Source organism: Patagioenas fasciata, chromosome 4 (assembly GCF_037038585.1).
Source record: "Patagioenas fasciata isolate bPatFas1 chromosome 4, bPatFas1.hap1, whole genome shotgun sequence".
Taxonomy (NCBI): domain Eukaryota; kingdom Metazoa; phylum Chordata; class Aves; order Columbiformes; family Columbidae; genus Patagioenas; species Patagioenas fasciata.
The window spans coordinates 14051733-14065205 of NC_092523.1; the positions used below are offsets into that span (position 1 = coordinate 14051733).

The 13473-nt window shown below is 38.3% G+C and overlaps 1 protein-coding gene across 6 annotated transcripts in view; it reads left to right on the forward strand.

Annotated features, from left to right (window-relative positions):
- EVC2 (EvC ciliary complex subunit 2) overlaps window positions 1-13473 on the forward strand; it is a 74621-nt gene that overhangs the window by 32406 nt on the left and 28742 nt on the right. For all 6 annotated transcript variants that reach the window (XM_065836521.2, XM_065836519.2, XM_065836520.2 and 3 more), the window contains 3 exons: window positions 4371-4695; window positions 8097-8336; window positions 11051-11226. In XM_065836521.2, the coding sequence (XP_065692593.1) occupies window positions 4371-4695; window positions 8097-8336; window positions 11051-11226 (741 nt within the window). The remainder of the gene's footprint in view (window positions 1-4370; window positions 4696-8096; window positions 8337-11050; window positions 11227-13473) is intronic.

The window sequence follows — 13473 nt, forward strand, 5'->3', positions numbered from 1 at the left end:
TGTTGGGGACAGCAGAGACAAACTATCCACAAATGACTCTAAATTACAAGATTTTCAGGAGTGTTGTGTGTCACAAAAGGATGCTTTTGCAGAAACTGCTGTCGCAGGGCGCCAGTCTCCTCTGGATGCTGTTCTAATACATATGCTTCTAACTGGCTACCATTTCAAGATGAGATGAGTCTTCTGAAAATGATGGGGTTTTCTGTTTTGGTTGGAAAATGTCACCAGAGGGGAGTTTGCTTGATGTTTGTCTCCCCTTTAGACTTCAGAAAATTGTGTCACAGTAGTTTTTTTATCTTTGCAAACTCTGCATTAGTTTTAAAAATGTGTCAGAAAGCCATTAGTTGATTTTATGACTGTTGAATTCAGCAGGTTTTAATTCTCCTGTTCAAAAATTCCCTCTGTTGGCCCCTGATTGGAATAATAAGACTTAAAGACATGATTCTTTTGTAGTTAATGATAGCTTTACTTTTGTTTGTGGTGTGATGTGTTGTGTTTTTTTCTTTAAAATAAATCTGATTGTTTCTTTCCTGACCCTGTCTGCTTTCCTGTATTCTTTTATTAGGTCTGTGGAGGATATGAGATGCTCAGACTCTCTGCTTCTCTGTGTTTGGTGTCTGGGATTCTTCTCTCCCAGTTCCCTCTGACAGATCTTTAAATCCTCTTCCTCTTCAAGTGAGTGAAAAATCTATACATTTGCTGTTTACAGTTTCATTTTTCATGTGTCTTTTCCCCTTCCTCGCTTCACACTTTTGTACCACCTACCTTCTATACTGTCTTCATCCTTTCTCTGCATGCTTTGTCCAACAGAAGCTTTGATCTTTTTCATCACTAGGTTGCCATCTGCTACCTGTACTTCTTTGGCTTTCTTGTTTCTATTATGTTGAATATGCTCAGGAGGAGATGTGAGGCCTTTTAAACATGAATTGCTGTAACAAGCAGAGTGCAAAGCATTTAAAGCAACTTGTTAAATCTGCCTCAGTTTGAGAAGGCACAGAGTGTCAGGTTAGGATTTCTTTTTCCCTACGTGTCACAAAACATTGCACATTTAATCTGGATGGTGGTAAGCAAGGTTCTTCTGATAAGACTTGTGTCTGAAAGCATTTGGTTTATTTTATGTACAGAATTCCTGTTTTGTACTGACTGTTGGCATCTAAGACTGTTGATGCAGCTTGTTAAAGCTGCCCTCAACCTCTCACTTGGAATAAGAGCTTGAATCAAGGTTTCTGGTGCATGTGATGAGCTTGTCTCACTCCCACTGGCTACTGTGTGGAGTAGGCAAACCAGAAACAGAGCACATCACGTGGAAGGTAGATTTCAAGTTTTTACAGACACAGCCTTTCTGCAGCCGCCGCTGAAAAAGGGTAATGGTCTGGCTGCTGTCTTCCAGGATGTGACCTGAGAGATCTGTGGCTTGTAATTACTTTTTCTCCATGCTGTTACCATAGGATTGATGGAACAGTTCATGCGCTTCTTCTACTTCATTGCCTTCTTCACAGATGTGCTGTCAGGAAAACGGAGGGTGAGAGTTGTAGAGTAAATACACCTGAGATCTTAACAGCCTTATCACTCACTCACTGACATGTGAGCCTCAGGTGAACTACACTTATTGCTCCTCTTGCATTCAGCATCACGATCATCAGGAGTGGAGTTAACTGGGTACCCTTGTTCTTTCTGTGGGTGAGGAGCATGGGAATTCTGCTCAAAATAAAATGAGGTCTAGTCTGTAATGACTTACAGTAAATAGGAAGAAATGCTGTGGAAGACTGGGGGAAGATAACAATAGGAAATACTGTGATGGTGTTTTGTTTTGTCTTTTATTCTTGGGATCACTGCTGAAGAATACTGAAAGAGTAACAAGTAAGGAGAAGGGTGAGGAATGGCTTAATCTTTTTTCAAAGCATGCTGAAAAAACCTCCTGTGTTTGTGGTAATAAATAAATGTTCTGTTATGAGCTATGTATCAACATAGTAGAGTTGTGAAGTGTTGCTTTCCAGGGAGAGATATGAGGAATTTGGTCTTTCACACCTCAGTAAGAAAGGGTTAGTAGGTGCTGTGACCACTATCTATCGGTGCACACATGAAGAACAGAAAAATAATGACTAAGGAATTTGTTATTCCAGCAAAGAGAGATGGAAGTTGAAACTAATCAAATTCAAGCTGAAGATAAGGTCACCATTTTTAGGTCTTAAGGGAATTGTCAAGTGGAGCAATTAATTAAAGTGTTGTTTAGTTCTCTATTACGGGATGCTTGAAAACCAAGATGAGATGTTTCTCACAAAAGACAGTTACGCTTCGATGAAATCAGAGCTATTGGGCTTGAAGCAGGAATTAAAACAGAAAAATAAATCCAATGGCTTGGATTTTACAGGCTAATACTGAATTGGTGAAGCTACAAAGGGAAGCCTCCTGCCACTGCCTGACAGTCAGTAGGGAAATGCTATAGCATAAAGCTCCTGTTTTCTAGATTCTTCTTTTATTGAAGTCCATTTGCACAAAACTGAAACACTTCATTTTGAAGTTAGTTGTCATATGTCAACAGCTTAGTACTAGCTGGCTATGTCAGCAAAACTCCCAGGACTTCTGTAAACAGAAAGACTTAAGAGAAAAACCATATCTGCGCTGCCCATTAGAAGTGCTTGCTGTGTTGCTTCAGCATCCTGTTCCCTCGGTCCTGCTGTCACCTGTCCTCTGTGTCTGTCCCGTGGTCCTGGAGCAAGAAGAACTCTTCCCAAGCAGAGGGAGCAGATCAGCACTCTGGCAGACTTGACCGTGGATGCAGCTGAACACCACTCAAGAAGGCTGTGCTATCCTGCAATGTCCACCTGCACACAGCACAGAGAAGCTGGATTGTTGTGTTGTCTTGGGGACACTATAGAAAATATTAGCTCTTACAGGATTTTCAAATTACTGTGAAGAAAATTTCAGTCACAGGGATCTGGGCCCTTACGGCAGTGATTCCTGCTCCTGTGGGGGAGGTTTTTGCAGCTGCAACCAGCCAGTCCTGGAGCAGATCACCAAGACAAGCATGGGCATCACTGCTGCAGCAGAAAAATCTCTCTGGTTCTTTGTGATCAATTATCATAGCTTAAGCTCATGTCTCTTAAATACTTCAAATATTGGAGTCATGGTGAGAAAACAATTCCATCCCATTGATTTCTAAATGAGAAAAATACATCTCTTGTGTTTAACAGAAGGGAGGTGATAATATATCACTGATTTACTTTTAATTAAAATTTATTTGCTTACAGAGGAAAGTTTGTTTGACAAAAAATTGAAATATTTATAGGTTTGCATGCTTTGATATGTACCATTCTGAATGTAGTATCATTCTATTTTGCAAATCTTGACAAGACCTTTGTTATGGATTTGAAATACATTGACTGTGGAACGAATCAAACCAGTAGTTTATCTTAATTGAAAAAATAATGGATTTAAGCTCTTAAAGGGCTATTTTGTAGGACACAAATTCTGTATACTTAGTCTATACAGAGAAGAATATGTTTGTTCATGTAAATTGACATGCAAGGGCAAAACCCACTTATATCTCTGATCTTGAATTGAGTGCAGAATTTGCAAAGCTGTAGAATGTACAGTAGTTATGTACTATATAAAATTAGAATAATTATAATTCCAATTTAATAACTCTAAAAAGAAATGAGAATGTATTCATATGCAACATGACATTTATTACGTTTTATAAAAAATCTTGTATTTCCCTCTGGTTTTAATCTTTCTTCTAGACCTCTATTAATGTTGATGAAAAACATATCAGCTTTTAAAATTTATTTGTATCAGCACACAATCAAAACACTCTCCCCTCTTCCCTGCAGAGGAGGGAATACACCAGCACAAAACAGTGATGTGTTAGTGAAGATGGGTCAGTGAGTTGGGAACTATTTTACAAAGTCAGTGAAATTTCTAGTCTATTCATATACTCACTTCATCTGATTATTCTCACAGAGGTTGTGTTTGTGGTCATTTGGCTTTCTTGTTTGTTTTGGCTTGGTTTTGTTTGTTTGGGGTTTTTTGTGGTGGTGTTTTTGTGTGTGTGTTTTGGTTTGGTTTTGTGTGGGTTTTTTTGTGGAGGTTTTTTTTTGTTTTTAAACTGACAGAATTTTTTGAGTTGTGAAGGAAAGCTTTTCCTTACTTTCCTTACTTCATAAAAGCTGCTGTAGTAAAAGTTGGCTCACCCAGCTATTTAATGAAGGATTACTATCATGGTCAGTAAACTTATATGCTGTGATATCTGTGCACTTCTTTGACTGCCATTCAGTTACCCAATATGGAATGAATCTAGATAACCTTGTTTTCTGATAGAATTTTCTTGTAATCTGTGTTTTCAAACAGTCTTGATTGCCTTTCTGCAGCTTGGAGGTTGCCAGCCTGACCCGTGCGGATGCTGAACTGGAGGCATATCGAATGCAGATATGTAAAGAAGTGATTGCTATGATGCTGAAGAACATGGTCTTAAGTCACAGCCTCTTTCCTCATGTGGAGAAGAGGATGAGTTTGATTTTCAAAAAACAATTTCTTGCAATGGAGAAAGAGATTCAAGAGGAATACAGAAGGAAGATGGTGGCTTTAACAGCTGAATGTAATCTGGAAACTAGGAAGAAAATGGAGACTCAACAGCAAAAAGCGAGAAATGCAAATGAAGAGGCTGAAGAATTAATTAAGAAAATGAATGAAAAGGTAAATCTGATACAAAATCAAGATTTTTGCATGATAGGTGGTTTTATGTAGATGGTGTCTCTTTTAGACTAGAATAGCAGAGTTGTCCTGTCAGAAGAGTAAAGAGCTCTGGAGTCCTTGACATGTACCTGTTGGAGAGGGTCCAGAGGAGGCCATAAAAATGAAAGGGATGGAACACCTGTCCTATGAGGAAAGGCTGAAGGAGTTGGGGTTTTTCAGCCTGGAGAAAAGAAGGCTCTGGGGAGACCTTATTGCATCCTTTCAGTACTTAAAAGGGGCCTGTAAGAAAGATGAATACAAATTTCTTAGTAGGGCATGTTACAATAGGACAAGAGGTAATGGTTTAGAACTAAAAGAGAATAGATACAAGACAAATGTTTTTTTATGATGAGGGAGGTGAAACACTGTTTTGTGTTGCCCAGAGAGGTGTTGGATGCCCCATCCCTGGAAATATCTCAGGCCAGGCTGGACAGGGCTCTGAGCAACCTAATCTGGTTGCAGGTGTTCCCTGCTCATGGCAGAGGGTTTGGACTAGATGAGCTTTGAATGTCCCTTCCAACCCAAACTATTCTATGATTCTAAGAGAAAAACTGTACAATTTAAATATGTTAAAAATTCAGATGTCATAATTAGAGTAGATGGTATTAAGAAACTGTGTTTTATTTCACCAAAAAGTGAATTTATCTCAAGAGAATCTGTGACACCTGAAAACAAAAGGCTGTCATTGCCCTGATTTTCTTTTTAAGTCACTTAAATCCCTGCAACATGATGTATTTTTATTTACTGTATTTTACTGCAGTCAGACACTGTATAAGGTATTTTGCACATCCAGAGCAGAGCAAACTCTCTGCATCATAAAACTTACAATCTAGGTAAAAAGCCTCCAGTATTAATATTCTTATTTTAAAGAAAGTGAGAGTATAAGTGCAACCAAAGGCTGATTTCCTCCAAACTGAGTGAAGACAAGCAGAACAATCTATATTTTAGGCAGAGCAGGGAGTGGACTTTGCTTGAAAATAGCCTCTGGATAATAGCAAGATAAATAATTTAAGACAGAGAATGATTCTTTACAAGTTTAGAGTCTTCCTTTAAATAAAAGCTTAGTGCTTGTGTGTGTCACTTTCTTTCAAAGATCATTGTCCAAATGGGTGTCATTACCCAGGATTTCTCCAGCAGTCTCTAGCTGGAATTAGAGCCCTGGTCACCAGTCCAACATCTCATGTACAAAATTATACTCCACTTTTCCATGTCTTTTTTCAAACATATAAAATGTTTACAGTAAAAATTATTTCCATTCCCCCTTCCCCCCTTTTTCTTTCTTTTTTACTTCATGTTTTTGAAGAGGATTTTGTTAGATTTTGTATATTTCAACTCTAAAAGCTTGAAATGCTAAAATATAGAAATTAATGTTTCATGGTTGTCTAATTATAACTCACATTAAGAGGATGACTTGCTGGGAATAAATAGTGGAGTTCATTACTTACCAGTGGGGCTCTGCTTCTGTAGCACAAGTGGATATGTGGGTATTGAATGTGATGCTCCTGAGTTTCCAGCTGTCTGTTTCAATTTGATGACAAGGAAATAATAAGTTATGTCAGGAGTGTAATCCCTTAGACCAGTATATTCTTTGCTGTGTATGCTCTCTTTGTAGACATCAAGTTTTGACCTTCTGTTGCTCTGTTTTTTTTTTTTTTTAATATATATATATATTTGCATGTCATATACCTACAATTGTTAGGGACTTTTATGACAACTCATGATCGCAGTTTTGACAAAAGAAGTTTTTTGCTGAGCATGACCCATCAAAGGTACTACAGTATGTTGAGGCTCTCAGGAAGAACTTTGGTTGATCAGGCTGTTGCATGGAGAAAGTTGACAACACAAGGCTAGCGAGCCAGTTGGATTACTTGGATGTTTCCAGGTGCATTTTCAATTGTGACTCTAGGGAGCTTTCAAATACCTGTAAGATATGAACATCCTGAACTAGATGCTAGAAAGTCAAAGGAGACAGCAAGGAAGGGACACATGCAGGCATTGTTTTAAAGATGAGGTGAATTGTACCCTGGAGAAGTTGTTTTCCTTCTATTGGTTATAGAACAAGCCTAGACTAGATGTCAAACACTTAGACCTTGCTCAGATAAATCCTGCCTTTGCAGAGAGAGGGGCCTGGCTGAAACTCAGTAGCTGAACTCACGCTGAATATGCTCTCAGCAGAGTGGTGGTTACACAAAATACATTGGTATTGTTTCAGTCTGGTTTATATTGGAAATCCTGCGTGATAGGAATCAAACAAGCAATTAAGGCCAATCCAATACCTGTCTAGATCCATTTATCCTATATTGATCTCTTGCTGCTTGCTTTCCTGTCTGCGAAAGGGCTTATTTTTGTACTTGCCATGGAACCTGATCCAAAAAGAGGCACCGGAGAACTAAGGATGGCCCACATATGCTCCCGGCAGCAGCTGTACTGAGGTCCAAGAGATGACAGTGGAAAACAGCTGGAGCAATAACCTCCTCCCTTTCTCAAACAAAACACAGAATGTATATTCCCTGTGTTTTTGATTTATTATTTGCTGTCTTGCAGTGAGTCTCTTGGGAAAGAGGAGTGAGGTGTGGGGGGCCTCAGTACAGAGGTCAGTTCTCCCCAGATAAATAGTATGAAATTTAGAACAAGACCAACATAACTACTGTTAGGTAGCTCTGCTGACATGAGAGGCGTTCTTTGCTCTTTGGGATGTGTATGTTTTGATTTTATGACGAGTTTATGCCACCTGAGATTAAAACTATGAATGTGTCTTCCTGGAGAGCTATGAGAATGTATTTCTTGCAAAGAAGCTTTTGAATTAATTGCAATTTAATTCTACTCCTTTGTAACTCTGAAACGATGCTCTTGGATCAATTCGTAGAAACCAATAAAGTAGGTCACCAGTAGTATGAACTTTCAGAGATTTGTAGTAGAATATTATTTCTAATCTCTATTGTTTATAAAATGTGTGCTTATTGTTATTTCATTGTTCTGACTTATATGAGTCTGTTTAATTTTAATAGGATTTCAGGATTGGTGAAACCTAAGAAATTAATTTCACATATAACCTTTGTGTTGAATTTCATGCTGTTTTCTGTAATTTATTTTAATTAATGCTTCTGAATTCTAAAAAGACTTCATTATGCCTTGGAAGTGTTATCTGGATTAGAGATTGACAGCTGTACAACCCCTGTCATTCCAATCAGACAAAAACCACGGAAAGTGTACAGTGATTTAGTATTAGCCTCATTCAAACCTGAAATGACAGTAATCAGAGTATGCATAAAATATATATGTGAGCTAGTAGCTCTGATACTTTCAAGTATGTTGAATACTGAAAATCACTTCTGATTTATTTATTTCTCTCTTCTGTGCAGCCTGCTATAGAATACAGAAGTCTGCTCGATAGACTTCACAGACTGGAGCAGGACCATCTGAAGAGGTTCCTTCTGGTTAAGCAAGAGGAATACTTTGCAAAGGCTTATAGGCAGCTGGCTGTCATCCAAAGGAAGGAGCTCCATAGTATATTTTTTACACAGATAACACATGCTACTTTCAAGGGAGAACTGAAGTTGGAAGCAGCTAAAACATTAGTGGAAGATTACTCTAAAATACAGGTAATAGGATGATAACTCCATTCCTAACCTAATGACGGAATATAAGCCCACTGTAACTTTTGAGAAATATTTCAGTAAATATATCTGAGGATAAATGTTAACACTTTTATAACTAATTTTCTTAGGAATAATTTTTAAAAGTATAATGCCATCATTATGCACATCTAGACTTCTAAACAATGGTATATTGATGCGTACGCATAGCCTTTTTCTACAACAGCGAATTAGATGTATTTGCCACAACATTATATTCTTAGTGCTGACTTTTGTTTTCATGAGTAATATTTCCAAAGCACCCAAGTACCTAAAGCTTGTCTTTACTACTCAGGGAAAATAAGACTAGTAGCTAACCTGTTTCATGCAGAAGAGAGAAATTTGAAAACATATCTACACCATGCAAAGGAAATTCTGCAATATAAATCCCCAGTTTTACAGTGAATATTTTGATGTATCTGCACATCTTGGGGCTCTCCTGTAATCTCTGTTGGTGCAGCTCTGCCCCTAATCCCTTCCCCGCAGGATGGTCTGAAAGCAGATTTGTGCTTGTGTAGCAGACTTCTGGTTCAAGGCCTACTCTTACTGGTGTTAATGGGGCCCTTAGCATAGGATCACTTATGTTGGAAAGACCTTTAAGAGCATCGAGTCCAACCATTAACCTAACATGGCCAAGTCCACCGCTAAACCGTGGTCCTAAGCACCACATCTACACATCTTTTAAATACCTCCAGGGACGGTGGTTCAACCACTTCCTGGGCAGCCTGTTCCAATGCCTGACAACCCTATAAGTGAAGAATTTTTTTCGTAATATCTGATCTGAACCTCCCCTGGCACAACTTGAGGCCATTTCCTCTCTCCCTATCACTTGTTACTTGGGAAAAGAGATCAAGCCCCACCTCACTACAGCCTCCTTTCAGGTCTCCCCTCAGCCTCCTTTTCTCCATGCTAAACAACCCCAGTTCCCTCAGCCTCTCCTCATACATTTTGTGCTCCAGACCCTTCACCAGCTTTGTTGCCCTTCTCTGAACACGCTCCAGCACCTCAATGTCTTTCTTGTAGTGAGGGGCCCAAAACTGAACACAGGATTTGAGGTGCATTCTCACCAGTGATAAGTACAGGGGGACGATCACTGCCCTTGTTCTGCTGGCAACACTATTTCTGTCTAATACAAGCCAGATGCTACAGCGTGGTACAGAAATGCCAGAGCACCATTTAAAAAAGTAATTTCAGCATAAATAAAGGGACTTAAGCAACTAAGAGATCAGTTAGGTACCTAAATCTATTTTATGAATGTCATTTTCTGAAAGAGATCAGATGCTGTGTAATGAATGATAAGTACATTGGGAGGCCTGTCTATATGTGCATTTTCAAAACCTCCAAGGCATCAAGTGCTTTTCTGTACTTCAGAAGATGTAGTGAACCTCTCAGTATAAATATGTTGATTATTGAAATTGCGGTATGTCTAAAGTGCTATGGTTTTATGCATTGAGCAGTGGAGTATCTCTAGTGTATGCAGTCAGTGATGCGATTGAAGAATATGTTCAGGACTTCAGGGTTTTTTTCAGTTACATTTTAAGCCTCTTGCAACAGAATAGCTTGAGTTGTTTCCTCAGGGTTTTGGGTTTTTTTGGTTTGGTTTGGGTTTTTTTGACTCCATTTGTGTTGAAAATTAGTGTTCTAGATTCCAAAAATTCTGGGAATTGTTCTTCTGTCTGCTTCGTGAAGAAGAATATGATTGTTGTGGTCCAAGAGGTTGAGGGCCTGGAGGTTAAAGAGGAGCATGTGAAAAGCAGAAGTCATAACATGTGAGGCCCACTCCTAAAACTAGATACTCTGTCAGATCTCAGTACAGAAAAGCCACACATTGATGACTGTCAGATATAAATGCAGCAAGCACTTGTGCAAAAGATAGTTGAGCAGTAAGCAGAAGATAGAGCAAGTGAAAGAAGTTTTGGCAATGTTTTGGCTGCTCAGACATGGGTCATCTGAGTATCAGACCTTGTCGTAGGTATCTGATGCTAGCAGAATATCTGCTATAGACCTCTCTCTGCCTACCTCTGGTCTCTGGCCAGACCCCTTTGTAGGTACCTAAACTATTCCCCACTGTTGGAAACCAGAGCTTCTAAGCCAGCCTGTGTGCAATGGCCTTGGCTTTCCCCAGGCTGTACTGGACACACGTGGAAGACTTGGCTTTGAAGTCAATTTAGACACCTTTGAAAATATTACTCATTGTTTATTTAATCATACAGTACATAGTGGAAAAGAAAAAAAAAAAAAAAAAGAAAGAAGGACTTGATGCCACTTGCTGCTGTTAGTAAAGACATGCTGTCTTCAGGTCCCAGTTCAAGAAGACCTTTTAGCCTGTGGATAACTGTGAGAACAGTTCTGCTAACACTGGTAGGGTTGCATGTGTATTTAATTGTGGGTATCTGATCAAATGACCTGTTAACTCACGGTCTCAGGAGGTGCATTCAGGAGAGTACGCACAAGGTTGTGGTATTCAGGCCAAAAGCTCAACATGTTATCTATTTTTTTGTTGGAATAACAGTTACAATGAGACTTGATAATTAGAGTTAATATAAGCTTATTGTTTTTCATTTGTAAGAGCTTTTTAACTTTGGCTTGTTAGTGAACAAATCTCGTCTGAAACTCACAGGTGTTAGCTGCAATTAACATTACATCTAATTAAATATATTTGTTCATGTTCTTTCCCACAGGGAGACATTGAAGAGCTAATGGATTTTTTGCAAGCTAGCAAGAAGTATCATCTGAATAGAAGATTTACTTACAGAAAGTATCTAATAAGTAAGATACATTTCAGGGATTCTCAAGCCTCTGCTCTTATAAATGCAGCAGCAACCCAGATATCAAGTCTCATTAGGAAGATGGGAAGGTAAATAGTTCAATTTTGTTTGTCACAGCTATTTGACTATATTATCTCAATAGCAATAGAATAGTCCTCAAACATCTTTTTAATCTGGGTTCCAGTGTTTTTCAGGAAAAGTTCATAAACGTGTTATATTTTAAGTTAATTCTGAGAAAGTTTGTTGCAACTAATGGATTTATTACTTACTATTCTAGCAGACATGAAGATGAGGCTTTGTTGCTGTGTCCACTTTGTACAGCACAGAGATTAATTGCTGGGAATGTGTATAGTACCTGTTTGTAATTCTGACTTCAGTGGGAACCAGATTCATATGAGGGTCTCCATGTCTTTATATATCCATTATTCATGCAAATAGTCTTCAATCATGTGAAAAGTCCATTGTAATATGTACCAGTTAAGACCCTTTGTCTGGGTTCTTTACATGTGAATATCTGGATTTAACAGGAAAGAATGGTTTTGATTCAGATGTGACTGAATGTGTTTGAGGAGCTGGATATACAGTCTCAAGCCGAAATGCGTTACTATTTTCTAAAGACAGTTGATGAAGTTTATAAATAATGTAACTGGAGAGGATGTTGACTAGCAACTCTTGCAGGCAATACATAAAAAAGTAGAACTTCAGGTGAAATAAAAATCCTTCCTTAGCTTTCATAAAACAGTCTTCCTTTGCTAGGGTCCAGCATCACTTACATAGTTCTCCATAACATCAAATACAAACTACTACTTTTTGCTTCTAGTGCCCTCACTTCACTTTTTCTCGTAATTCTGTTGGCTTTCGTTCAGTTCAGAGAAGTCAAGGTCTGCCTTGGATTGACCTATGATACTGCTACTGTTGACCACACTCTTCATCTGTTCCTTCCATGGCACTCACTGCATTTGGGAGGATCTCCCCCTAAACATCCTTGTTGTTACTGCAGTATTCTACTTCATTAAAATTCTCCTTGTTCAAAGACATTAAACATGTGCCTGTACGTTTCTTCAGTGATTAGATGTCTGGTATGCTGTGACCAAGCAGTTTATCCTACAGTCTATACTGTCGCATAATCTTTCTCCTCTTCTTCTATTAGGTGTTTCAGTTCAGAGTCCTTTGGGAAGAGGACATCTTCTGATTCTAGTACTGTAATTGTTTTAATACTGTATTTCTGTGAAACCAGAAATTGCGCCTTCTAGGAATTACTATAATACTGTTTAATGTAAGTTCCCACATAAACTCCCGTAGACTTTTGTGGTGGTAGGCATTTTGCCTGGTTCCAAATAAATAAATAGGTTTTACAATAGTGCATCATCTTCACTTTGAGCTGTGGACATATTGCATTTCTAAATAAATCAACAACTGAAATGGAAATAGTGTAGACTAATTTTTTTTTCTTTCCATCCTAAGAATAGGTAGGTATATATCATCTTCCCATTATTCTATGTTGCATGACTTTTCCTATATCTTTCATTTGCTGAGTGGTTCCAGCACATCTATCTTTTTCTATTACATCCCCTTTTCACTGCTCTGGACAGGGATTTTAATTGGATGTGGCAAGCCTGGGTTTATTTCCTCAGTACAATACAGGGTAAAGGTGTTAAAAATAATATCTTGGTTATTATCTTGCCTCACTTCCCCACTGTAATAAATCTACCTGATGTTTACTAATCTTTTGCCTTAGGTTTAATCAACAAAGGGGGGTAAGTCTTAGATTTACTAAATATAGGTACAAAATTAGGTGTTAGACTTTTGTGGGTTTTTGTTTGGTTTGGTTTTGGGGTGTTTTGGTTTTGTTTATTTGTTTGTTTGTTTTTAACATACAATTAAATTTAACATTGATTGCTTTCAAGGCAAAAAGGACTTGTGCAAAAGATCCATGAATGTTGCTTGGTGGATTGCTGTCAAGGTACTGAGAGTTATTTTAATCCCCTTTGCAGAAAATGAAAGAAACACAGCAGATAGACATTGGAAAAGCTCTGCAAAAGGAGGCTGTCTCTGGTTGACATAACTGTGTGATAAAGCAGATCTGAGTTTCTATCCAGCACATTCATTACATAGGTGATGATGTTTTGTGGCTTGCTCAGATACTTTTGGATGCTTGAGCAGTAGGTGGATTGATGTGAATTGTGGAGTCTGGCCACCGTTGTTACAGTGTGGTGGCAGCAATCAAGCTAATACATTAATCTTCTGTTTTATTTCTTTTAGCTTTTAGTTTGGTGATTTTATTTGGAACTAAGCTGTTATAGTATCAACAAATACTTATAAACCAGAATGACACT